Raw genomic sequence first — 27,977 nt, 5'->3', positions numbered from 1 at the left:
CCGTTCGGCAACAGTTCCATCTGCTTATCAATTCCAGGAGGGGCAGGAACTTGGCGCGTTGACATCAGGGCCGGTTTGCTGGTGGAGTTTCCGAGACAGGATGGAGAAAACAAAGGGTGGGTGGCGCAGAGGAAGAGCTGCCTTCCTGGGGACAGGAGCAGTGCAAGGACATGGCATGTGAAGCAAAGAAAGGGAAAAAGGTAAGCACGGAGGGGGGCTGGATGCTGCATGCGGGGAGGCTTTTCTGGGGGGCATGTTGTTGTGTGTTTTATTGGGGGGGGCATCAGTTTCCACCACCTCCATTCCAGGACCTGATGGGGAATGCTGCGTGTGGTTTCTGGGTACAGATCCTCAGATCTGTTAAGGGAGCCTTTGCCAGCCTGGGCCCTTCCAGAGGTTGTAGACTACAGCTCACAGCACAGCTGGCTGGGGCAGATGGGAGTTGTAGTCTACAACTTCTGGAGGGGGCCAGGCTGGTGAAGGCTGTGTAAGGTGTGTAGGGGACCCAAAGGGTGTTCGCTCCTCTTGCTATGCAAACCCCACACGGATTTATTCCAAAAAAGAAGAGTGTGGCCTATGGAAAGGAGGAGGAGGAGCCAGCAAACAGGGGTTTCCCCACAACAACCCCCCATCATGACCGCGACCTCTGCTCCTGGCATGCTGTAAAGAACATCAGAAGAACCTGGCTACTGCATAGGGATGGAAAGGTCCGTCTGTTTCGCTTCTCCCAGTTTCTCATTTTTCCAATGATAAATTCAGTCCTCTACATCTCTACAGCAATCTGCAAATTTTTTTAAAAAGAATCCTCATGAAAATTCCCCACCATTTTAGTGTGAATTTCTCCAAATAAACACATTTTTTGTAGGCAGTGTTGACAAAGGTCCACATTTTTGCAAGCCGTTTCTCATCACACCTTTCTGCATGTTATTTTTACTCATATATTCGTTTTTATGCACACTTTCCCCTCTTAGATGCATTTTTGTAAATGTTGTTTAGTTGGCGAACTGCATCCCACAATTCTAATAAATGTGAATTTCGAAGGATGGCTGTGTTTCGGTTCTCATATTGTTTCGGAAAGTGCAAATTTGATAAATTCTGCTTGAAATGCGAACTGAATCTAAATTCTCACCCATCCCTGCTACTGGATCAGGGCAACGGTCCGCCTAGTCCAACATCCTGTATTTCACAGTGGCCAACCAGACGTCCATTATGGGAATCCCGTAAGCAGCGCCTGAGCGCAAGAGCAATGGTCTCTCCTCCTGCCATTTCCAGCAACTGGTATGCAGAAACATACGGCTTCCAACAGTGGAGGTTTAATTAAGCTCATCACCCTGCATCATAGACTCTATTTTAGGACTGCACATTTTTTCTGTGTTGGCTGTGTGTAATTGTGTTGCTTAATTTCGTTTAAAAGCAGCACCACAGCAGCAGAGAGTAACAGCAGGTGTTGAAATGCGAGTGTGCCAGCGTGTGCGTGCGTTTGTCTAAGAAAGTAGGCTTTTACCCTGCATCAGCATCACTGAGACTGGAGACTTTGTAAAATAAGAAATGCTACTTTATTTATAGAAATACATAGTAGATAGAAAAGGCAAACCTAGTTCTAACTAACTAAGTTGGAAGCGTAACACCCAGGTGTAGGGGTTAGCCTCATGGCTTGGAGAGAGCAGAGAAAGGGATGTCTCCTCTCTCCCGGACAGTCGAAGAAGAATGGAATGGAAAGGGCTGAAGGAGGAGGGGCAGGTAAGCTTCCCTAAAGACTTAACAGTCTAGCGACAGAAGGAAGTCAGTCAGAGCATCACAGGTAAAGGTAATCAAGCCTAGCCATCTGGAGGACCCTAACTCTCTCTCCCTTCTGGAGCACGAACAAAAGAACAAAACAGGAGTTGCTCTTGCCCCACTTCCAACATTCTGCCCATCCCCTACCCCACTCCCAGATACTATTTCCTTTCCCCCTGAGCTTTGCCTGAGCCAAGGCAAAGCTCCAGAATTTGTTTTCAGTTCTGGAAGTTCAGCCCCAGAGTATGCAAAATCAGACGCAATGCCTCTGAGCATGAACAGAGTGCCAGCCATCGCCACTGACTAATTACCAGCAACTTTCCCCAGACATGGGTTAGATGGCAGAGCTCCCCTGAGGTCTGTGCCCAGCACCTTCTCCGTTTAGAAATAAACTACTTTACAGTGAGTCAGACAGTTGGACTATCTAGTTCAGTAAAGTCTGCACTGATTGGCAGCGCCTTTCCAGGGTTTCAGAGAGGCTACATGCCCAGCCCTACCTGAAGATGATGGGGATTGAACTGGGGACCTTCTGCACTCAAAGCAAATGCTCCACCACTGCGCTACAGCCCTTCCTCTGAGCGCCACCACCCACTGTCAGCCATAATCTAGGGTGACCTCCTCCTCTCCATGGACAGCTGTGGGCCAGAGGTTCCTAGGGGGCCGGTTAGATTTTCCTAGTAGATTTGACGGGGTGACCCAAACACATTTTTTTACTTCCTTTCAAAAAATGACTCCAAATTAAAGTTCTATGTCAGTAAAGCAGGTAAAATTAATCCTATTGCAAGAGCAGTAATTGACCCAGATCAGGCAAAACTACAAATGTTCAAAGCAGACTCACCTGGCAGTACAGGTATGTTATAGCCCTGTATCCTATAGGGCTGGGGATAGTCTGGAACTGCCCTGTCCGGGTGAGATGGGCTGAATAATTTCACCATCCTGAGAATCTTAGTTTTCATTTTGGAAATGAAAGCAGGTGCTAGTCCTGAAGGTGGTGATGAAATGCTTGAAGGTAGGTGCTCAGGTTTGATTAAATCTCTGCAGCCCTAAAAGAGAATCCAATACCTCAAGGACTGCCTCTCCCCATATGAGCCAACCTGGACCCTGCGTTCAGCATCTGAGGCCCTTCTTCGTGTGCCCCCTCCAAAGGAGGTGCAGATGGGGCAACACAAGTGGGCCTTCTCAGTGGTTGCCCCCTGCTTATGGAATGCTCTCCCCAGGGAGGCATGCCTGGCACCATCATTATCTATCTTTAGGTGCCAGGCAGAAATATGTCTCTTCTCACAGGCACTTAGCTCCTAATTTCAGAGGGCTTTTGGAGGGTTCTTGATGTTGTAATGTCTTTTAGGGGGTGGGTTATTTCACCACTGTTATATTTCTGTGTTTTTAGTTTTTTTGTTTTACCTGCCCCACCCCCCATCCCAGTGTTCACATTCATGGTGTAGCACTGTAAATTTATTTATTTATTTATTACATTTATATACTGCCCCATAGCCGAAGCTCTCTGGGCAGTGTAAAGCAAAAGAGAGAATGATCCAGAGCCAGGTCTTGACAGTTCTTGTTATGTGCCTTCAAGTTGATCACAACTTATGGTGACCCCATGAATCAGTGACCTCCAAAAGCATCTGTCATGAACCACCCTGTTCAGATCTTGTAAGTTCAGGTCTGTGGCTTCCTTTATGGAATCAATCCATCTCTTGTTTGGCCTTCCTCTTTTTCTTCTCCTTTCTGTTTTTCCCAGCATTATTTTCTTTTCTAGTGAATCATGTCTTCTCATGATGTGTCCAAAATAGGATAACCTCAGTTTCATCATTTTAGCTTCTAGTGATAGTTCTGGTTTAATTTGTTCTAACACCCAATTATTGGTCTTTTTCGCAGTCCATGGTATGCGCAAAGCTCTCCTCCAGCACCACATTTCAAATGAGTTGATTTTTCTCTTATCCGCTTTCTTCACTGTCCAACTTTCACATCCATACATAGAGATCGGGAATACCATGGTCTGAATGATCCTGACTTTGGTGTTCAGTAATACATCTTTGCATTTGAGGACTTTTTCTAGTTCTCTCATAGCTGCCCTCCCCAGTCCTAGCTTTCTTCTGTTTCGACCATTGTCTCCATTTTGGTTAATGATTGTGCCAAGGTATTGATAATCCTTGACAAGTTCAATGTCTCATCAGTTTTAAAGTTACTTAAATCTTCTGTTGTCATTACTTTAGTCTTCTTGTCATTCAGCTGTAGTCCTGTTTTTCTGCTTTCCTCTTTAACTTTCATCTGCATTCGTTTCAAACCATTACTGGTTTCTACTAGTAGTATGGTATCGTCTGCCTCCAATTCTCACACCTCCTTTATCTTGGTTCAATCCTGCTTTCCATATGATATGTTCTGCATATAGATTAAACAAATAGGGTGATAAAATACACCCCTGTCTCAAACCCTTTCCGATGGGGAACCGATGGGCTACTAGCCATGATGGCTGTGCTCTGCCACCCTAGTCAGAGGCAGCATGCTTCTGAAAACCAGTTGCCGGAAGCCTCAGGAGGGGAGAGTGTTCTTGCACTCGGGTCCTGCTTGCGGGCTTCCCCCAGGCACCTGGTTGGCCACTGTGAGAACAGGATGCTGGACTAGATGGGCCACTGGCCTGATCCAGCAGGCTCTTCTTATGTTCTTATGTTCTTAACCAATAGATTTCTCCATATTCTGTCCTAACAGAAGCCTCTTGTTCATAGTATAGGTTGCGCATCAGGACAATCAGATGCTGTGGTGTTGGAAGTGGGGCAAGAGCAACTCCTGTTTTGTTCTTTTGTTTATGTTCCAGAAGGGAGATAGAGTTAGGGTCCTCCAGATGGCTAGGCTTGACTACCTTTACCTGTGATGCTCTGACTTACTTACTTCTGTCACTAGACTGTGACGTCTTTAGGGAAGCTTACCTGCCCCTCCTCCTTCCGCCCTTTCATCTCTTCTCCCGGGAGAGAGGAGACATTCCTTTGTCTCTGCTCTCTCTCCTGCCATGGGGCTAACTCCCGCACCTGGGCGTTATGCCTCCAACTTAGTTAGTTAGTTAGAAATAGGTATGCCTTTCTATCTACTATGTATTTCTACAAATAAACTAGCTTTTCTTATTTTACTAAGTCTCCAGTCTCAGGGATCCTGATGCAGGGTAAAAGCCTGCTTTCTTAGGTAAACGCTCACACACTGGCACACACTTGTATTTTAACATCCTCTGTTACTCTCTGCTGCTGTTGTGCTGCTTTAAACAAATTTAGCAACAGAAACACACAGCAACATGTGGCACCCCCATTTCTTTTAAAGCATTCCATAGTTTTTCATGATCTACACAATCAAAGGCTTTGCTGTAATCTATAAAGCACAGGGTGATTTTCTTCTGAAATTCCTTGGTCCGTTCCATTATCCAACGTATGTTTGCAATAAGATCTCTGGTGGCTCTTCCTTTTCTAAATCCAGCTTGGACATCTGGCCTTTCTCGCTCCATATATGGTAAGAGCCTTTGATGCACACCTTAACATGGTGAGGCGGTTTGAGAATGTCAAAGAAGCTGACAGCAATGCCATCAGGTGTCTAGACCAAGAGGCTAGACTCCTAGCAGGGTCACCCAAGGCAGAATGGTCAAAGCTGAGACACAAGACTAAGATGCATCCAAACTCAGAGGAAGGCAATGGTAAACCACCTCTGAATACCTCTTACCTCTTTGGAAGAAGCAAAGACTACCAGTGTTGAAACAATGATCCTTCAACATCAACTTCGCTGGACCAGCCAGGTGGTTCGAATGCCTGATCACCGTCTTCCAAAGCAGCTACTTTACTCCCAACTTAAGGATGGAAAATGGAACATCAGTGGACAGCAAAAGAGGTTTAAAGATGTTCTTAAAGCGAATCTAAAAAAATGTAACATGAACATCAACAACTGGGAAGTCTTAGCCCATGAACGTCCCAAATGGAGCTTGGACATTATCAAAGGTGCTATGGACTTTGAAGAAGCACGAGTACAGGGCGAACGGGACAAACAAGCTAAGCAGAAGGCACGTCAAACAACTCATCGCGACCATCTTCCATCTGGAAACCTATGTCCTCACTGTGGGAGGCTGTGTGGATCCAGAATTGGCCTCCACAGTCACTTATGGACTCAGTGTTAAAGACCTTATCTTGGAAAACAATGTTACTCGGCCAGCTATTCTGATTTGTTTGTGGTGAGGTTAAATCAAGCAAATGTTATCCCACACCTTTCAGTGTATTTTCCCATCAATTTCCTTATTGCATAAAGTCTGATATTTTGGGGAAATGGGTTTGTTACACAAGAGCTCCAAATCAGCTTTAGTTGCAGAATCCAAATTTGCAGATATGTGATTGAATCCAACCCAAAAGGACAGTCTGGAAGCACCCTTTGTCACCAAGTATGGTCCTAAGTCAGCAAGGTCTCCTTGGCTATGAGAGAGATAGGAAGAGATGGATCATCTGGCATTTGATAGACAAAAAGAGTCTCCTTGTTTTTCCATTGAAGGGTGCTTCCAGACAGGGGATTAATTTCACAAACATTCAGTGGGGACTGGGGGCACCAATGTCAGTGGAGCAGTGAATCTGCTCTGGGCTGTAAACTAATTAGCCGGCAGTCAGCTGGGTTGTAAATCTGCCAAGTCTGGGCAGATAACAGGAACAGGACAAGGGAAGGTCAGAGGAGAGTTTCTGAGCAAAGTACCAAGAAAATGTCCGAAAAGAGCAGTCAGGGAAATCTGGGTCCAGTGAGGCAAGAGTTCAGTCTGAGGGTCTGGGTTCTGGAAGCTGGGCCTCACGTGGAGGTCACGGCTGATGTTGGAGTCAGCAGCCTGCTGCAGTCATGAACTACCTTTTAAATCCCACTCCCTAAGACAGGTGCAGGTAATCAGCCTCCCGGCTTCTAAGAGCTTGCTTGTCTTAAACGGTCAGACCGACGGCGTTGTTGCAATACTCAATGGTGTCTTCGCTCTGCAGGGGGGAGGGGAGCCTCCTGTTCATTCGCTGAATCCGACTGGGGGGCTTCAGCCATGTCCTGGACACTCTCCATCTGAGGGATTGCTGGAGCTGCATCCTCGGAGATTCCGCTTGTTCCTTCTCTGCTGCTGCTGCCCCTGAGTCGTCCTCCTCCTCCTCTGAGGACTCCTCTAAATGGACCATGACAGGCTGCATACACACCAAACATTTAGAGTACATTTAAAGCACATAGAATCCTGGGAACTCTAGTTTGTTAAGGGTGCTGGGAATTGTAGCTCGATGAGGGACTACAGCTCCCAGGATTCTTTGGGGAAAGCCATGTGCTTTAAATAAATGGCGTGTATACAACCGCAGTGAACAGAACAGGAAAAAGCACCCTCATGGATCAGATAACATAGCTTTAAAAGGGAACAAGACCATGATAGCTCCCATCATGGTAGACTCGGTTGTCCTTCCTCATTTTTAAGTCAATTGGAAAATAGATTCTCATAGCATTTTGTTCTGTCCCAAGCAGGAAGAAACGTAGGTCTTACACGGCTGCTGACCTGCCGTTCTTTGTAAAGCCGATTGCTTGCTGATAGGACAGGATGAGCAGCAAATGTTTCATCAACGATGACAGGGGACAGTCTCCTGATTGCGAGGGGATCTCTCTCCAGCTTTTGGAATGAGATCCATTGGGGAGTGGGAAAAGTGGCAATCTCTCCAGCTGAAAAAAGGAGGGGATATAGGAAACAGAAGGGGAAAACAGAAGGGAGTAGAAAAAGAGGAAGGCCAAACAAGAGAAGGATTGATTCCATAAATGAAGCCACAGACCTGAATTTACAAGTTCTGAACAGGGTGGTTCGTGATAGATGCTATTGGAGGTCGCTGATTCATAGGGTCGCCATAAGTCGTAGTCGACTTGGAGGCACATAACAACAACAACAACAACAGAACACAGAGGGAACTTAATGAGTGCTTCTAGATGAAGTTGTCTGGCAAGTGGGGGGCAATCTTTGCAGAAGAAGGGGCTATGCAAGTTGCTCTCCAGGAATGGGAGGGGGGAAGGAGCTGCGTAGGGCCACAAAGTTTGGGCTTCCTTGCCTTGCATCGCTTCTTCTTCCTTTCCATTGATTGCCAAAGCAGAAGCAGAAATAAATAATGCAAAATAACAATGACATGCAAATGGCATTTAATTTTGGCTTTTTATTTTTCTTGACACAGAACTTAATTTGGTATTTTGGCAGCAAGTGTGCATAGCTCCCTGCATGTATCACGGCCATTTTTGCAAGGAGGCCATCTGGCAGCATTTCAGCAATCTATGGCCCATTTCCCACAGCAGCCCCTTCCCTTGCCAGGCACTGCATCACTTTACTGATGAGGGGCCTCCCCTCTCACCTCTTCCCACTAGGGCTTCGTGTCTCCCATCAAGCGGCTGGTTTTCCCGAAGGCGGCCCGCAGGCAGGCCCTCAAGAGCAGTCTGTGCCGCCGTCCTTTGCACTCCGTCCCACTGTACCCTCCAGACTATCTCATCGACCCTCAGATCCTCCTCCATGACTACGTGGAAAAGGAAGTGAAGGTGAGGGTGGCAAGGGGCCTAGGGTGGACTTCCACACAACTTGGAGAAGAAGCATGTGAAGGCATCCCATCACGGATTTCATCCCAGTGCAGATTTTCAGCAGAAATATTTTTCCTTGGGACCATAGAAGGGGGCCCAAGGAGTGAATTCCCTCTCCATGCCTGCTCTGACCTCATTTATTATCGAACTCCCTCCCAGCTCATGTTATCTGCATTTTTAAAAACCTGCATGCTACATGCAACCTTACAAGGTTGTTGTTATATGCATCACAGAAATACATTTCTTAAATGCCTTAACCACTATAACATCAATGTGAAGGCTAAAACTGTGACGATTCAGCTGACATGTGCTACTCTTAAAGCTAGCCAGCATCTTTGTAGGGAGTTGGTGCAGGTACAGGCTGGGGAACTCTTTTCAGCCCAAGGGCCACATTCTCTTCTGGACAGCCTTCCGGGCTCCACATACCAATTCTGGGTAGGGCCACAAGCAAAAATGCGCGGAGCAATGAATGCAAATTTCTAACTTTGCTCAGTAGGCTAGTTTCTAAACACACTCACACACCCTTTTGTATCTTCCATCCAGGGAATCAAGAACCACGAACAGAGTTCACTGACACATTCTAGCCAGTTTTTGCTTCTCCCTGGGAAATCCTTGGGAACTGTGGTTTACCCTCACAGTGCTACAATTCCAGCACCTTTAACAAACTACAACTCCCAGGATTCTTTGGGGCTCCTTGAAAGTTCAGACTAAAACCCAGAGCGGATTCCACTGTCCCACTGACATGGAGTCACCAGCCACCGCTGGGGGTGCTTTAGATGTATAGTGTGGAATTTATTTGTTTATTAAATTTATTAGTCATTTTCCTCCAGAAAAGTGAACCCAAAGTGACTTACAATCAACAAAAAGATTAAAACCAATATAAAAAACTAAAAGTTAAAAAACACAGTGCATGTGTATAAAAGGCAGTGGAACAGGCCACCTTCTTAAAAAGGCTACAATGTCAAAAGCCCTCAAAAAACCTTCCAAAATTAAGAGCCGAATGCCTGGGAGAAATGTTTTTGCCTGCCACCTAAAAATAAATATGGCGCCAGGCGTGTCTCTCTGGGGAGAGTGTTTCATGAACAGGGGCCCACCACTGAGAAGACTCACTCTTGTGTCTCCACCCTCAGTACCTCCCTGAGAGGGGGCACACAAAAAAGCGTCTCAGATGCTAAACACAGGGTCCGGGTTGGTTCATATGGGGAGAGGCAGTCCTTGAGGTATTGGGTTCCTGAGCTGAATAAGGCTTTATAGGTCAAAACCAGCACTTTGAATTGAGCCCAGAAACTAATTGGTGGCCAGTGCAGTTGTGCCAGAATTGGTGTTATGTGCTCAAAACCTTCTTCCCCCAGTGAGCAATTTGGCTGGTGAATTCTGCCAAACAGTCTTCAAAGGCAGCCCCACATATAACACATTGCAGTAATCTAGCCTAAAGGATATGGCCTAACACTGAAGGAGAGTGTGATGCATGGCCAATAGTGGGTGTGACTGAGGAGGGGATGTAACCAGATACAGAGATTTGAAGGACCACATTCAGCCAGCTTCCCCCACACACACCTGAAGTTCCCCACACTTGTTGTCATTAGGAAGGGTCCAGGTTGATTAGTGGCAGAACACCTGCTTTGCATTCAGAAAGCCCAAGCTTGACTCCCCATCAGCATCTCCAGGTGGGACTGCAAAAGTCGTTCCTCTGCCTGAGTCCCTGGAGAGCCACTGCGAGTCAGTGTCACTATCAACAATATGGTTGGTTTAATGGACCAGTAGTCTGACTTGGTAAATTCTATGTTCCTTTGTAAGAGTGAGAGCTGTAAGCCAATAAGACCACCATAGAATCATAGAATCATAGAGTTGGAAGGGGCCTTGTAGGCCATCGAGTCCAACCCCCTGCTCACAGCAGGAAATCCACAGCTAGAGCATCTCCCGCACACAGCTGTCCAGCCTCTGCTTGAAGACATCCAGCGAAGGGGATCCCACCACCTCCCTAGGCAGTCCCTAGTTGGCATCAACCCATGCCTGCACTGTTCCTCTGTTCCATGCCCCCAAAATGCCAAATTATCTGATAACTTATGAAAGCAACATAAAATGAGTGAAGCATAGCTAAGTGTGTGTTCTTAATTTGTACAATCTGTCTTCACCACATGTCCCACCCCGCACCCGGCTTTCAGTGCGGAATATTGTGCTGGACATTCCCACGAACCCACTTCCCTCGTTATCTTTTCTCATTTTCTCTTCATCCCAAGTTTTTAGGTCACCTGACTTGGATAACGGCTTCTTTGAATCCTTCCAGTCGTGATGAGCTGTTGCAGTTGCTGGACACCGCAAGGGTAAGCGTCCAACATTCTTCAGTGCACTATGGTGTTGCTCATTTAACAGCCATGTGCCAGACTGAGTGCTGGGTGTAGTACTGATAAGTTGTAAAGGGATCCAGATGGGCTAAAAAGACTTGTAAGCAATGCTGCATGTCTTTTGCAGTGTGGAGCAGCCAAAACAAGTTTCCTTTGACCACAGTGAGCACTCCACTTTCTACCTCTCAACTATAAACACAACACACACACACACACTATGGCCGAAGGGGTCAGGACAGAAGTCATCATACTGCAGAGGCTTTAGAAATGGTCATTGTCCTATTTTCTCCGGAAGCTGGAGGCAGATGCAAGGATGTCGCTAGGTCCTTAAAGGGCCTGGGGTGCAGATCCACACCACAACACAAATTTGCATAAATGTATAGCATGCCTCTGCTCAAATTAAGAAGATTCAAGACAGACAAAAGAAAGTGTTTCTTCACACAGCAAATTGTTTGTTTGTTTATTAGATTTATGTTCCGCCTTTCCTCCCAGTAAGAGCCCTGGGTGGCAAACAAAAGCACTAAGAACACTCTAAAACATCATAAAATCAGACTTTAAAATATATTAAAACAAAACATCCTTAAAAATATATTTAAAAAAAACTATGGAATTCGTTCCCTCAAGAGGCAGTGATGGCCACCAACTTGGAAGGCTTTAAAAGGGGATTAGACAAATCCATGGAGGATAAGACTATCAGTGGCTGCTGCCATGATTCTGTGTTTTATCTCCACTGTCAGAGACATTATGCGTTTGAATACCAGTGGCGTAATGTTTTGTGCCAGCGGAATATTGTTGTGCAAGCGGACGCATAAGCAGGTTGCTGGTAACTTTATTGTGCAATAAGATAGTAATATAAGAACATAAGACGAGTTTGCTGGATCAGGCCAATGGCCCATCTAGTCCAGCATCCTGTTCTTACAGTGGCCAACCAGTTGCCCACCTGGCACAGTCCCCTGGAACCAAAATAGACGGTGCAATCTGATGCAGGCATTCCCGCTAGTACAACTCTTGCATTGGATGCTGCTGTTTCGCAACATTAAAGCTCACAAGAGCCCTTGTGCTAGTGATCAGAGAAGGCTGAATAGAGCCCATGGCCATGTACCCCAGTCTTCCCCAACCTAGAGCCCTCTAGGCCAGCAGTTTTGGACTACGGCTCCCATCACCCCCAGCCAGCTGCCCTGGAGATTCCCGGCTGAGGAAGGCCACGTCCTTTCCAGGGAAGTGAAACATCACCTGGCACTGATTGACGTTCCCCCCCCCTTGCTCTGGGTCTTCTATAGCAATTAAAAGAGCTTCCTCTGAAGACGACCCCCGACCAGGACAGCATCCTGAGCCTTTCGGCACGCTGCCTGCTTCTTACCTGGAGGGACAACGAGGAGCTCATCTTGAGGATCCCCACCCATGAGATTGCGGCTGCCTCCTACCTGCGGGATGATGCTCTGCACCTCCTGGTGCTCAAAACAGGTATGCGTTTGCTCACTGGGCAGGAGAATTCCTCCGTGGGAAGCAGGTCCAAGCACCTGGGCCTCAGCACAGAACGAGCATTGATGCAGCATCATTTAGACATGCGTGCTTGAGCATATCCTGGTTTAATTGGTTCACCCTATTTACAGCACCTTCCCTTTTTTGTTAGCTGCTGCTTCTTCTGCTATCAGAACTTTTTCCTCTAATGTTTCCTGAGTTCAGATGCTTTGGGTTATAAACCAGGATAACTGGATCCTCCCCCACCCCCTCAATGTGTGAATGAGAAGGGTTTTCTCGCCTGCTACCTTCCTATTACAGTGGGGTCTGCTTAGAGCACTGATGTGTAGGTCTTTAATTCCTAAAATTCAGCTAGCTGGAGAACCTTATTATGGAATAAGTGTGTACTCCCAGGCATTTTAGCATGTGTTTTAAATTGTTTTTATATTGTTTTAAATTTTAAAATTGTGTTTTAAATTGTTTTTAAAATATGTGCTTTAAATTGTATATTTGTTTTGATGTTTTTGATTGCTGTAAACCTCCCAGAGAGCTTCGGCTATATATATATATATATACTCGAGGTGCCAATTTGAAAGCAAATGGAAGTGGATGGTAAAGCAGATTCAGTAAGCCATCATAATTAAACACTAAAAAAACACTAACAATAGGTTATTTTACCTGAGGGACTCTGTTTCTAAAACATTTTTAAAACATGTATGCTGCAACAAATAAAAAATAATGGAATATGCTAGTGTTGAGGATTCAGGCTGCAGCTTTGTCAGGTGATTTCTTGGCAGCCTGGGGACACAACCATGCCAGAACCAGACAGCAAGAAGGTTATTAGCTGGTGAAGGTGAAAGTAGGCAGGCAAGCAAGCAAATGGACTACAAGCACTTGATCTCCATGCTAAAGGGGAATTGCTCAGGCCAGATTCTGAGGCTCAGGACCAACGAAAACTCCATTAGCCCCTTGTATCATCTGACAACTGCAGTACCACCTCCTGGCCAGCTGCATTGGTGATGCTAGTGCACAGCAGAGAGCAGGCCAAGGACTCCCTCTGCTGGTGAGCTGGCCTGGCCACATAGAGGGATAGGTGCTTGGGTCTGTTCAATGTTGCCAGCCTTTCAAGAATTCTTGTACAGGTGGAAGAATCAAGAGCCTCTTCATGAGATCTGGGGCACTCTTGTTGGCAAATATACAAGAATTCAGGGTTCTTTTCATGCAAGACCGCTCCAGACCTTGCTTATTCTGAGTCCAGCCCCAAGGAAAGCTGTCTGAACTGACTCCATTTCTTGCTCTCCCCAAATAGGAGGGTAGTCTGGAACTGGTTTCTTAAATCTGGACAGTATAAGTGGCTGCTGACTTTGTCTAAGGGCCGTTATAAGTGAGCTGCACTGTGTCATTAGATGGGGAATAGCACCCCGCTCTTAACCAAGGGAGTCTTAGGATTCGAAATATAGAGAGCCAGTGTGGTTTATGAATAGAAGGCCAGACTTGGCGTGGGAAGATCCAGGTTCAAATTCCTATTCAGTCACAAAGCTCACCGGCTGCCCTGGAGCCTATCACTATCTCTTTGCCTAACCTGCCTCACAGGGCTGATGTGAGGTTAAAACAGGAGAACCGCCCTCTCTGCTACCCTGACAGGTGAGAGATGGGCAAATATAATAGCCTCGTCTCCGTTAAGAGTTTCCTAGACATCTGCTTGTTGCCTTTGTTGTTCTTTCCAGGCTTAGGTGTTGACCCGGTCCCTGCAGGGGGCAGCTTGGACATTTACCCAGGAAGTGCACAAGAGAAGATATTCCCCGGGGGACCAGCTGAGAAGAGACCAATGGAGCCCCGGCAGCTGGGGGGTACCATGGAACGGCGCCACACCATCTGCAGCCTGGACTGGAAAATGGCCCGGAGTGGGGTGGAGGGGAGGCCGAGCGGGGGCGGGAGCCTGGAGAGGAAGCAAGGCACGGGCAGCTGGGAGAAGCGGCAGGGGCCCGCAGGCAGCAGGCCCTTTGGGAGCTGGGAGCGCAGGCAGACCTACAGTGGGAGCTGGGAGCGCCGCCCTGCAGGCAAAGCTGGGGGCAGCTGGGAGGGCAGAAACACTGGGAACAACCCCCTGGACCCCAAGGAGCCCAGCCCCGGAGCCTACTGCAACCTCATCATCCTGGCTGTGGCTAACAGAGTGAGTGACTGGCCCCCCACATCTCTGCCCTCCCCCCAAAAAAGATATTGTTGTAAAAAAAAAAGCATAGCAAAATCAAGTGCTTTTGTATGGGTAGATACACACGGAGAGACAGGCCCACAGTCCTGTCTGTTTTGTCGTTCGTTTCTGGCAAGGGTGGCTAAGCTTTTCCAAGTCGAGGGCCACGTTGACTGACAGCCCACCAGGGGCCAGCTATCAAAGTGGGTGTGGATGAAGTGTAAAAACTGATGTGGCCAATTTTACATTTTTCTTTTTAAAAGGACTTATTGGGCAGGAAGGGTCTTGGGACCATCACAAAAAAACCCTGTAGGGATCTAAGATTCACTGTGGGGGACCCGTGAGAACCATCAGCAAACTAATATTTTTTAAAATTTAATTTAATATTTTTAATTGATTTTTAATTGATTTTTAATTTTTTAATTTTTAATGGACAAATGGGGGGCGTGCAACAAAAAAAAACCCTTTGGCATCATGGCATCACAGTGGGAGACCCACAGGTGAAATTTAAAAAAAATGTTTTAAAAGTTTTAAAAAATTTAAAGTGACAAATTGCGGGAGGGGTCCTTTGGAGGCCACAAAAAACCTTGGTGTGTGTGTGGGAGAGATATCACCTCTGGTCTGTGGGTTAGCTACCCTTGGTTCATGGCACTGATATACCACCTTATTAATCATATCCTCTGGACAGTTCATACAGACTGCAGATCTGACCGCTCTTTCTTCCTGAGGTGCAGGACACAGCCGAGGAATCATGTGCTCTCATCTGCCAGGTTTTCCAGATCATCTATGGGGACCAAACCATTGAGTGCGTGGACCGGGCTGGCTATCACTACACATCCACACCAAAGCGTCCTTGGCTATCCAGCCGAAGTGAGTACATAGAATCATAGAATAGTAGAGTTGGAAGGGGCCTACAAGGCCATTGAGTCCAACCCCCTGCTCAATGCAGGAATCCAAATCAAAGCATTCCCGACAGATGGCTGTCCTGCTGCCTCTTGAATGCCTCCAGTGTCGGGAGAACCCACCACCTCTCTAGGTAATTGGTTCCATTGTTGTATGGCTCTAACCGTTAGGAAGTTTTTCCTGATGTCCAGCGCAGAGTCCCTTCATGATAGTCACACCCCTTTCCCCACTTTCCCTTATCTCCTTTGCTCTCCCTGTCATCATATGAGTCCACACTCCACTACAGCAGGCATCCCAAGAGCCAATCAGCATGAAAGTGAAAGCTGTGTTAGCTACTGAGAAGAGTCTTCTCAGTGGCTGACTCACCTCCTTTCACTCTGGCTGGCTCCAATCAGCACAAAAGACTCTTCTCTTTTTGGTAACACACACCCCTTTAATGCTGATTGGCTTATACGCAGGGCCCTAGTTGGGACCCTGCTCCCAAAAAAGGCAGGGGCCTATGACACACACACACACCCATGACCCCAGACAACCACACCCCCGGCCATTATTTCATGATACTGATTATTTCATGAATCCCATTTCAACCAAAATAGTGTTGGCCTTTTGAACTGTAGTTCTGTCAGGGTGAGCTAGGTATCCTAAACAGAACATTATCGGCACCCTCCCCAAACTACAATTCCCAGGATTATTTGAGGCAAGCCATGAGCACAAAACTGACCTTATATATTTGTAGTGCACCTATATCCAGTTGTTCTTCCTAAACAAGGGAACAGCAGCAGGAGGAGATAACTGCACTAATTTGAATATGCTAATTAATTGGTAGCAAATGCAAACATTTCTTAGCATTGTAAATATTCTTTGGGCCATGAAATAAACAGATGGAAATAGGTTCCCTGATGCCTTCCAGATGTTTTACGCTACAACTGTCATCACCCCCGACCGCTGAGCCATGCCAATTGGGGCTGATGGGAGCTTGAGTCCAAAAATTCTGGAGGGCACTACGCGAACTAGAAGATGGTTGTAAAGTGATGCACTTCAGGTTACAGATTTGGAAAGGAAAGGAAAGGGAGGGTGTGTGGGAATCTGAGGGTTAGCAATACAGAAGTCTCACTCTCCTACCTCATCACCACTTGTGTTACATGTCTCCAGGTGAGAGCTGCCGGACGGATGGGACGTATGGCTACGACGCTGATTTCAGCTGCTGTAGCTCTTTGTGAGTCCTGCTCCCTGTGCTGGTAACAAATTGGATGTCTGTGGCATGGTGTCTGAGAGTTCTTGCTCAGAACATCTGACGTGTACTGGGTTGGAGAAGGCTGACCTGTTTAGTCGCTCAGGTGGTTGCATTTGTTGTGCTGTGTGTTGCTTGATTTCGTATAAAAGCAGTGCCACAGCAGCAGAGTAACAGCGGATGTTGAAATGCGAGTCTGCCAGCGTGTGCGTGCGTTTGCCTAAGAAAGCAGGTTTTTACCCTGCGTCAGCATCACTGAGACTTGAGACTTAGTAAGATAAGAAAGGCCTGTTCCGGGCCTGTCCATAACCAGAAGATAACTGCGGGACGCAGGACTCCATCCAACCTTCAATTGCTGTTGTGTAACGCCAGGTCCGTGGTACAAAAAACAACAATCATCCATGATATGATTCTGGTTGAGAACGCGGACCTGGTGTGTATTACGGAGACCTGGCTGGATGAGGCCTCAGCTCCTACACTTGAGGCCATGCGTCCGGCCGGTTTCCGATATGCACAACAGCTGAGGGTTGGCAGGCGGGGAGGCGGAGTGGCAGTCATCTATTGGGGGTCCTTGGTTTTCGCCAGACCCCCTCTCCGTGAGACCAAGGTTGTCGATTGCATGTACTGGAGGTTGGGCCCAAAGGGCAGTTTAGGGATTCTGCTTGTGTACCGCCCACCTCGCTGCACAGCAGACTCCCTGGCGGAGGTGCTCGAGGTGGTCTCGGCTGTGCGATTGCTCTCCCCCAACCTATTAGTTTTGGGGGACTTCAACGTGCATGCTGAGACCGCTCTCATGGGAGCCCCTCGAGATTTCATGGAAACCATGACTTCCTGGGAACTGCACCTTAGTAATATAGGGCCCACCCATGTAGCCGGTCATGCTCTTGACCTTGTGTTTGTCTCAGGAGGGGAGGGAAATGATCTGGAAATGGGGGCTGTTTCTTCTAACCCCGTGTCATGGTCAGACCACTATCTGGTAAATATAGGCCTCTCAATGCCGCTCACCCTCCGCAGGGGTCGAGGACCTATTAAGATGGTCCGCCCCAGACGCCTGATGGAATCTAAGGGATTCCTGAATGGGCTGGGAGATGTGGAGCCGGCTGAAGGACACCCGGTCGAAACCCTGGTGATGGAGTGGAATAGGGAGATCACTAGGGCGGTAGACCAGGTGGCTCCGAAACGTCCTCTCCCCCTGAATAGAGCTCAGATAGCACCCTGGTACACTCCACGGTTGCGGGGTCTGAGACAGGAGGTGAGACGACTAGAGCGCCGGTGGCGGAAATCTCGCTCTGAAGGCGATCGGACACGGGTTAGAACAGCAATAGCTGCCTACCAGGTGGCAACAAAGGCAACAAAGAGGGACTTCTTTGCTGCCTCTATTGCGTCGGCAGAGTGTTGTCCCAGGAGGTTGTTCCAAGTGGTCCGAAGCCTGGTCGGTCCAGTAGCTCAGGAACCCATGGAGCATTCTAAAGCCTCCTGCAACATATTTGCTAAACACTTTGCAGATAAAATCGAGTGCCTGAAGAGTACGATCCCATAGGCCATGGACACAGGAAGCGAGCCGGAGGCGGTCAGTGGCATTTTGGTCCGATGGGATCGGTTTCAGCCTCTTCCTTCTCAGGAAGTGGACAAGGTGCTCTCTACTGTGAAGCCAACCACCTGTCTACTAGATCCTTGCCCTTCGTGGCTCATTATGAGCTGCAAAGAGAGGCTGAGAGAATGGATCCGGGCAATGGTAAATGCATCCTTGGAAGAGGGTGCAATGCCATTAGCCCTCAAGGAGGCTATAATAAAGCCCATCTTGAAAAAGTCCTCCTTGGATCCTCAAGAGTTGAATAACTTCCGCCCAGTCTCTAATCTACCATTCTTGGGCAAGGTGACTGAGCGAGTGGTGGCCAAACAGTTACAGACACACTTGGATGAAGCAGATTATTTAGATCCATTCCAATCGGGCTTCAGGACAGGACATGGAACTGAAACGGCCTTGGTCGCTCTGGTAGATGATATGAGGAGGGCATTGGATAGGGGAGAATATACCTTCCTTGTCCTCCTGGATCTCTCAGCGGCCTTTGATACTGTTGACCACGGTATCCTTTTAGATCGCCTGGAGGGATTGGGAATAGGGGGCACTGTTTTACAGTGGCTCCATTCCTATCTCTCAGACAGGCGTCAACGGGTGGCATTGGGGGATGAGGTATCAGACCCTTGGCCTCTCAATTGTGGAGTACCACAGGGTTCTATCCTCTCCCCCATGCTATTCAACATCTACGTAAAGCCGCTGGGGGCCATCATCAGGAGTTTTGGGCTGCAGTGTCACCAATATGCGGATGACACTCAGCTCTATCTCTCCTTTAAGTCCTCACCAGAGTTGGCTGTGGAGACCATGTCCAAGTGCCTGGAATCCATAAGTGGTTGGATGGGAAGGAATAGGCTGAAACTAAACCCCGACAAGACTGAGGTATTGCTCGTGGGAGACAAGGAAAGGTTGGGAGATATAGACCTGATGTTCGATGGGGTAAGACTGCCCCTGAAAGACCAGGTCCACAGCCTCGGGGTCATTCTTGACTCCCAGCTGTCCATGGAGGCTCAGATTTCGACAGTGAGCCGGGCAGCTTGGTATCAATTACATCTGATACGAAGGCTGCAACCCTACCTTCCTGTTCATTTGCTCCCACGGGTAATACATGCCCTGGTCTCCTCCCGCTTAGACTACTGTAATGCGCTCTATGTGGGGGTACCCTTGAAAACGGTCCGGAAACTACAGCTGGTACAGAATGCAGCGGCACGTTTGAGTAAGAACAGCCGTTGCCGTGATCACATTACTCCGGTGTTAATAGATCTACACTGGTTACCAGTTGTCTACCGAGCCCAATTCAAGGTGTTGGTATTGACCTTTAAAACCCTATACGGTCTCGGCCCAGTTTATCTGAAGGAGCACCTCCAGCATCACCAATTATGCCGCCTAACAAGATCAGCCACACAAGACCTTCTCTCGGTCCCACCAGTTAAACTAGCTAGGCTGGTGTGGACTAGAGAGAGGGCATTCTCGATCGTGGCTCCTACCCTCTGGAATTCCCTCCCGTTCGACCTTCGCCATGCCCCCTCCCTGTCAAGTTTCCGCCGGACCTTGAAGACCTGGTTGTTCAGACAGGCCTATGGGATTGCTGGGGTGGGTTAGTCTTTTAACTTTGTTACTAACTGGTGTTTTATTAATTACTGATTATGGTCCTTCTTGGTTTTTATATTGTATTTTATGGCATTATTGTATTTTGTATTTTGTACGTCGCCTAGAGTGGCCGTTCACTTGGCCAGATAGGCGACTCAAAAATAAATTTTTATTATTATTATAAAAGCTCCTTTATTTATAGAAATACATAGTAGATAGAAAAGGCATACTTAGTTCTAACTAACTAGCTAAGTTGGAGGCATAACTCCCAGGTGCGGGAGTTAGCCCCATGCTTAGAGAGAGAGCAGAGACAAAGGGATGTCTCCTCTCTCCTGGACAGTCCAAGGACAAAGAAAGGGAAAGGGCAGGAGGAGGAGGGGCAGATAAGCTCCCTAAAGACGTATCAGTCTAGTGACAGAAGGAAGTCAGTCAGAGCATCACAGGTAAAAGGTAAACAAGCCTGTCCATCTGGAGGACCCTAGCTCTATCTTCCCTCTGGAGCTTAAACAAAAGAACAAAACAGGAGTTGCTCTTGCCCCATTTCCAACAGCATTAATCAATTAAACACCTTTGGATCTATCAAAAAGGTTCCCCCTGTTAACCTGGCATGGGATTTTTAAAAAATTGTTTCTGAACCAAGAGCTTTCAAACACAACAGATAAGATGGCAGGTGCAATTTGAGGAGAGCAATTTTCTTTCAAGGCACCCAGCTTCTACAGGACAGCACCTGCTAGAGCACATGCATACATATTCTAAGGACACATTAACTATGCTTCTCAGAACAGCTGGTTTTGTTCAGATGCAAATGTCTGCAGATTTATATTGATCAATTCATTGACAGATCAGCCAAAAACTCATGTAATTAACTGACAAAGATGTTTGAAGCCTCTTCCAGTTCTGTGGTTCTAAGGCAGCCTTGGCCATCCCAATGCCCTCCAGCTGTTTGGACTACATGGGACCATGGCCATGCTGCCTGGGGCTGATGGGAGTTGTAGACTGAAAGAGCTGGAGGGCAGCAGGTTGGGGAAGGCGGATCTAGATCAACATCTCCTCAGGTCTAAAGGTGTAGGGAAAGCCAACTGCATTGCCCAAAGTTGTCTTCTTAGGAACATAGGAAGCTCAGTCCATCTACCTCACTACTGTCTGCACTGACTGGCAGCAGCTCTCTAGGGTTTCAAGCAGGGAGTCTTTTCCCCAGCGGAGACTAGCGGCTCTGATGTCAATGAGGCCGTGAATCCACTCTGGCTTTTAGCCTGAACTTTCCAGGAGCTGGCCAAGCTGGGTACCTTGGACAGGTCCTTGAAAGTTCATACTAAAACCCGGAACGGATTAACTGTTCCACTGAGCCACAAGCCTCCACTGCTTTCCCCCTCCCTACCTGGAGATGTTGGGAACTAAACCTGGGAGATTCTACCTGCAAAGCAGATGCTGTTGGAATATGTGGTTCAACTCCAACTTGTGGGTTGAGGCTGCATGGGGTTAAAAAGGGTAGCTAGAGAGGAGACCTCCTGGTTGCTAGGCTAATACCTATCCTTTGGTCTCCTGCTTTCTGTCCCCTCCTGCTAGACTGATATGCAAAGGATGTTGACCACATCTTCTTCCTCCTTCTTTTCTCTTGAGAGGGAGAGCAGACATACAGTATTCTCTTGGTCTCTCCCTCTCCTCCAAGCATGAGGTCCAACACTAGGCTTAGTGTTTGCGTCTCCAACTTAGCTAGCTAGCTACATGTAGAACTCTTTCCTGTCAAGTATGTACTTCCAGAATAAAGTGGTTATTTCTTATTTTAAAGCTTAAAGTCTCTGTCTGACTAATTCCAGGGAAGGTGTAATCTTTAGCAAAGATTCAAACGCACAAAGTTCACTCATACGCTCAAAATACCTAATTTCACTACTCTGCGACAGATGCTGAGCTGAAGCTCTTCTTCTACCAAAAGCTGAGAAGTGTTGCTGAACTGATTCCTTCTTTCCTCAGTGATGGTTCCCACGACACCTTTGAAGCCTACTGCAGTGGTGCCTCCTCCCCCTCCTTTCATCAGTCACATCACAGCCTGGCTACGGCCTGCAGCGGGAGCGACCAGAGCGGGGCTGGCCTGGAGCAACTGCAGGACTACATGATCACGGTCAGTAGGGTTTGCACGGAAAGGGGGAGAATGGTGCACCTGGAATCCATGAAATTTGCAGCCGTTAAGTGCTTCTGGAACTCCTTCCTTGTAACAATCCTATTGTTATCATTATCGTCTTTATTATCATTAAAATCTCATTACAAAAGAAAAAAACAATTTCCTTTATATATGCAAACATGAAATATTTATTTATTTATTTATTTATCATTTGATTTATATCCTGCCCTTCCTCCCAGCAGGAGCCCAGGGTGGCAAACAATAGCACTAAAAACACTTTAAAACATCATTTAAAAAAGACTTTAAAATACATTAAAACAAAACATCTTTAAAAACATTTTTGTTAAAAGCTTTGAAGACATTTTTAAAAAAGAAAAAAGGTTAAAAACATATTGTTTTTCTTAAATAAAAAAAAGGTTTAAAAAACATATTAAAAAGCAATTCCAACACAGACGCAGACTGGGATAAGGTCTCTACTTAAAAGGCTTGTTGAAAGAGGAAGGTCTTCAATAGGTGCCAAAAGATAACAGAGATGGTGCCTGTAAGGGGAGGGAATTCCACAGGGTAGGTTCCACCACACTAAAGGTCTGACAACATGGTATCTGCAGGAGGCCCTCACCTGCAGAGCACAGGGATCGACTGGGTATATAAGGGGTAAGATGGTCTTTCAGGTATCCTGGTCCCAAGCTGTATAGGGCTTTGTACACCAAGACCAGAACCTTGAACTTGGCCCGGTAGCAGCCAGTGCAATTCTTTCAGCAGCGGGGTGACAGGCTGGCGATACTCTGCCCCAGTGAGCAGTCTCACCACCACATTTTGCACCAGCTGCAGCTTCTGGACTAACCTCAAGTGCAGCCCCACATAGAGCACATTACAGTAATCCAGCCTGGAGGTTACCAGTGCGTGGACAACAGTGGTCAGGCTATCCCTGTCCAGAAACGTCTGCAGCTGTCTTACCAGCCAAAGCTGGTAAAAGGCACTCCTAGCCACTGAGGTCACCTGGGCCTCTAGCGACAAAGATGGATCCAGGAGCAACCCCCAGACTACGGACCTGCTCTTTCAGAGGGAGTTCGACCCCATCCAAAGCAGGCAACTGACCAATTATCCAAACTCGGGAACCACCAACCCACAGCGCCTCCGTCTTGCAAGGATTCAGTTTATAATTTAATTTAATTTCATAATCCATGTATCTATATACAAAAGGTCAATTATGCTTTAAAGGCTGTAGTATACTCTTATTAGGTTTCTTGGTTACTGTTATAAGCAGGATGTTGAATTATATGAAAGAAAACAATATATGATGATGAACTTTTGTCTTGAAATTTTACATTCCAACAGTTCACAGACTGACTCAATTTTTCAGTAAATTTGTTTGGAGCACATGCTTCAAAATCTCTTTTCTAATCTGTGAGTAGTTTTGTCAACAAAGCTGTGTCCTGTGTGTCTTACACCATTGCAAGATGCCAGCTGGTTTCTCTCATGCCCGGTTTCTTGCTATGACTAGTCTGACAGCAGCACTCCTAGCCAGTGGAGGCCCGTCCATTTGGGCAAATGGGGCACTGCCCACCAACCCCCGCCTGCCTACCTTCTTATTTTCAGCCGGTTCGCTCAGATGGCCCCGCCTATCAGCTTCCTGTTCCTTTGTCTCAGTGTTACCCTGAAGAATAGAAACAAAAGTACAATGAGTTCACTTGGCCCGACACTGCCATCTGCCCTTCCAGTCCCAACGGACACCAGCCACCACTAATCATAGCTGTTGCAAGTTCCAAAGTTTCCTCGAGGATGTTTTACGTTGGATACCGGTATTGAGCAGGGGGTTGGACTCGATGGCCTTACAGGCCCCTCCCAATTCTACTATTCTATGATTCTATGATTGCTTCATTTACTTGCCTTTCAAATATCCCAGTATAAAGCATATTTTGGTGTTAAGAGTGCATTGCTACTCAGAATTTCATATGTAATCCCCATCACCTCTCACCAAAGGTTTATCATCTTAGGACAAGTCCAAAAGGTGTGTATGTGCCTATCCAGACTGGTGTTTGTGTGTTTGCTTGTGGGTATATTCTGTAACATGTGATTGACCCAATAATTTATTGGGTCAATCACATGTTACAGAATATACCCACAAGCAAACCAGAGCTTGGAAAAGTTACTTTTTTGAACTACAACTCCCATCAGCCCAATCCAGTGGCCATGCTGACTGGGGCTGATGGGAATTGTAGTTCAAAAAAGTAACTTTTCCAAGCTCTGCCAATAATAGTGCGTTAGTGTTGGATTTATACTGGGCCATGCACACGTCATTCTGCTTTATTAGTTGTTCTGCTTCCACAATGTTACCACATCACTGCTGTCTGGAGGAGCACTGTCGCATGACAAAAGTGCAGCAAAGGAACCTCCTCCAGAACATTTGTAATGTAAAAATGTGTAGGATTTCAGCAGGAAGCTACAGGACATGCACCAAGTGGAAACGAAGCAGTAAGTCTGCCCCAACACTTCTGCAGGGACAAAGAGTTTTGAAAGCGGGATTGCAATAGCGTCACAAGCAGAAATCGTCATGAATGCACATTTTAAGAAGGGCATCTGGAGGGGCCCTAGGACATCTGCCCTCCATTTTTGCATCTCTGGCCATTGTCTCAAAGCAAATTATAATTTTTAGTTCAACGCTTTGATGTAACTGTCCTGTCTTTTTGCCCTACAGCTGAGAAACAAGTTGACCCCGCAGGAGATCCAGCAGTTTGCGCTGTTGCTCAGGGAATATCGCATGGGGCTAGCGGTGGAGGAATACTGTGCTGGTCTTCTCCAACTCTATGGAGAAAAGCGGAAGTTCCTTCTGTTGGGTAAATGAAAAAAACTCTGCTGGGGGGAAAAAGAGATGGAAACATCAGACAATTTGTTCATCAAGCCCAGTTTCATCTCTCGACTGGCAACAGTCTGTCCAGAGACTCAGGCAGAGACATTTCTGTCTGATTTGAATTCCTGCATTGAGCAGGGGGTTGGACTTGATGGCCTTATAGGCCCCTTCCAATTCTACTATTCTATGATTCTATTTCCCATCACCTGCTCCTCATCCTCTTTCAAAAACTGGAGGTGCCAAGGGTTGAAACCCGGACCTTCTGGATCCAAGGCAGATGCTCTGCCACTGAGCTATGGTCCTGCCTCACGATGGAGCACATAATTTGCATACCTATGTGCCCCGAATTCGGTGCCAGTTATCTTCAGTTAGTGGAACACACATTCTGTCCCATCTATCCTTGCAGCCCTCGGTTCTAGTAACTTCCACATAAAAAAAATTAAATGAAAGCTGAGATTCTTGGGCGCTTCAGTTCTACCCCCCAACTGCCACATCCCTTGCTTATTCTGCATTCTTGTTATGAAATTGCAGAATACCCGGCAGCCCTTGTCACACACATGGGCAGGTGGGGAGGGGAGGGGTTGGGCCAGGGTGCAGACTATGCCAGGCTTGGTCCTCCTGTCATTGTTCTAGGATACAATCTCAGCATTCTGGAAATGAGTTCCAATGCGATGTCAGGGACGAGCAGTGAGTTAAGAACGTAAAACTAAAACCTGGAGCAGATTCCACTGCCCCACTGACATGGAGCCACCAGCCGCCAGTGCTTTCACCTCTGTGATGAGCTAGCCCTTCCTAAGCCAAGGTCTAAGCTGGGAGGTATTTAGCCCTCTGGGCTCCAAGTGGTCTTAAGGGCAAGGGCGTCTTCACACGCCTCTCCCACGTCTTTCTCTGCCTTCCCTTCTTTCTTCACAGGGATGCGGCCGTTCATTCCCGATCAGGACATTGGCTACTTTGAGAGCTTCCTGGAAAACATTGGCATCCGGGAAGGGGGCATCCTGACCGACAGCTTTGGGCGCATCAAGCGGAGCATGAGCAACACCTCGGCCTCAGCCGTGCGCAGCTACGACAGCTGGTCCCTGCGCTCCGAGTCGGAGTCTTTCAATCGCATGATCACAGACATCACCCACGACATTGAGGCCCTGGCGCACGACGAAGAGGAAGAGGATGATGAAGGCAACTATCTCTGAGGAGGAGGCGCCGAGGCCTGGAAGGTGGAGGAGGCGAGCCAGGAACTTCGGAAAGCACCTAATACTGAGTGAGACTCTTGGTCCAGCTTCTGCCTCGTTGGCTACACCAGACCAACACTTCTATGCAGGTTCCAGGCAGGAACATAGGATACTGCCTTATTCTGAGTTCAACCATCTAGCTCAGTAATGCCTACTCTGGCTGGCAGCAGCTCTCCAAGGTTTCAAGCAGGCGTCATTCCTAGTCCTACCTGGAGATTGAACCTGGGCCCTTCTGCATGCAAAATAGGTATCCTGCCGCTGAGCCATGGCCCTTCCCCAGCCTTTATATGGAGAGACAACTAATACTGCTCCGAATCCTTCTGCTAAGACAGACAATACTGGAAGAGGAATTGAGTCAGTGACAATGATGAGGGGATTTCTGGGTCCCACAGCAGACACGAGTTGCCCTTTTCTCTCTTCTCTTCACAGTTGTGAAACTGATCAGCATGGGAACATCCAGCATTGGGAGGCAGTATACCACTCATAGAATCCTAGAATGAGTTGGAAGGGATCTGTAAGGTCATCTAGTCTGACCCCTTCCTCAATGCAGGAATCCAACTTGAAGCATCCCCGAGAAGTGGCAGTCCAGCTGCCTCAATAGTATTTGCTGGGGGCCACGAGTGGGAGAGGGCTGGCATGCTCATGTCCTGCTTGTGAACTTCCTGGGGTGGGGTGGGGGCTCTGGCTGGCCACTGTGTGACACAGGATGCTGGACTAAATGGACGTTTGGTCTGATCCAGCAGGGTCCTGCTCATTCTCTGACCATTCTCAATTGCCCCTGAAAAATCAGGTCCGCAGTCTTGGGGTGATTCTTGATTCCGAGCTGTCTATGGAGGCCCAAGTTTCATCGGTGTGCCGAGCAGCTTGGGGTTAACTGCGCCTCGTTCGAAGGCTGCAACCCTATCTTCCTGTTCACCAGCTCCTTGTAGTGCACGCTCTGGTCACCTCTCGTTTAGACTACTGCAATGCGCTCTACGTGGGGCTACCCTTGAAAACAGTCCGGAAACTACAGCTGGTACAAAATACGGCGGCTCGTTTACTCACGAATAGCCGCCGATACGATCATATTACTCCAATGCTTTACAATCTCCACTGGCTTCCAGTTATTTTCCGGGCTCAATTCAAGGTGTTGGTATTAACCTTTAAAGCCCTATACGGTTTAGGCCCAGTATATCTGACGGAGCGCCTCCACCGTCATAAATTGTGCCGCCCTACGAGATCTGCCACACAGGACCTGCTCTGAGTCCCGCCAACTAAAGTGGCTAGGCTGGTGAAGACTCGGGAGAGAGCTTTCTCTGTGGCGGCCCCCTCGATCTGGAACTCCCTCCCAATAGATCTTCGACATGCCCCTTCCCTAGAAATATTTCGCCGGGGCCTGAAGACTTGGCTCTTTAACCAGGCCTTTACAGCCTCTGAGACTTCTAGGATAAATTAGCCTTGTATTGAAATGCTGATAATTTATTATACTGAACTTGTATGTAATGTATTGACTATATTTTATTTATTGTATTTTATCATATTTTACTGTAAGCCGCCTAGAGTGGCCATTGGCCAGATAGGCGGCCTATAAATTAAAGTTTATTATTATTATTATTATCGTACCTGCCGCAGCCATGGCTTGCTCTCTGCAGCTTACATACTCCTGCTGCTCTCTCAGCTCCAGAAGATGCCTCCGAGGAGGTCTTTGGGTTTACCTCCTGCATTCTGGCTGGTAGAGCAGCCCACCTCCAAGCAAGGTTCAATGGAGCAAGGCTGCCCTCTGCTGGTCTACTGGAGAACACATGCAGTGGGAACGTAAAGCCCTTTATTGGCAGCCCTTCCCCAACTCCCCCCCCCCCCCCGTGGACTACTTGAAAATGGCTGAGGATCTTGGCAGCACGTTACGGTTTTTCTGCCTGGTGTAGCAATTGCACTGAGCTGTGCTAGGTGCTGTATGATTTATAACTGCATTCTATTGCTTATTTTATTTCCTGTATATTGAATTCAAATTGTAATACGATAAAAATGCAATTTGAAAAACAAGAGAAGCGATCAATGTACAATTACAAAATCAAGGAGAATGTGACGTGCCACGAACCAGCTGAATGAAACTCAAGGACCAGAGTTTGAGAACTTCTGTCTTGAGGTGGAAG

The 27,977-nt window shown here is 47.3% G+C and overlaps 1 protein-coding gene across 2 annotated transcripts; it reads left to right on the top strand.

Annotated features, from left to right (window-relative positions):
• The first annotated feature begins 130 nt into the window (after positions 1–130).
• Positions 131–27,977, top strand: CCM2L (CCM2 like scaffold protein). Of its 2 annotated transcripts, XM_061630810.1 has the most exons (10): positions 131–200; positions 8,146–8,313; positions 10,593–10,676; positions 11,978–12,161; positions 13,886–14,331; positions 15,084–15,219; positions 16,405–16,468; positions 21,621–21,768; positions 24,467–24,605; positions 25,532–27,976. In XM_061630810.1, the coding sequence occupies exons 1-10, from the start codon at positions 171–173 to the stop codon at positions 25,804–25,806; spliced, it is 1,674 nt and encodes a 557-aa protein (XP_061486794.1). In that variant the 5' UTR covers positions 131–170; the 3' UTR covers positions 25,807–27,976. The 2 variants fall into 2 exon arrangements, with proteins under 2 accessions (XP_061486794.1, XP_061486795.1); XM_061630811.1 differs by lacking the exon at positions 8,146–8,313 and having other exon boundaries at positions 140–200; positions 25,532–27,977.

Source organism: Rhineura floridana, chromosome 6 (genome assembly GCF_030035675.1).
Source record: "Rhineura floridana isolate rRhiFlo1 chromosome 6, rRhiFlo1.hap2, whole genome shotgun sequence".
NCBI lineage: Eukaryota > Metazoa > Chordata > Lepidosauria > Squamata > Rhineuridae > Rhineura > Rhineura floridana.
The sequence above is the reverse complement of the archived record's forward strand: the minus strand, read 5'-3'. Positions and strand labels throughout refer to the sequence as shown.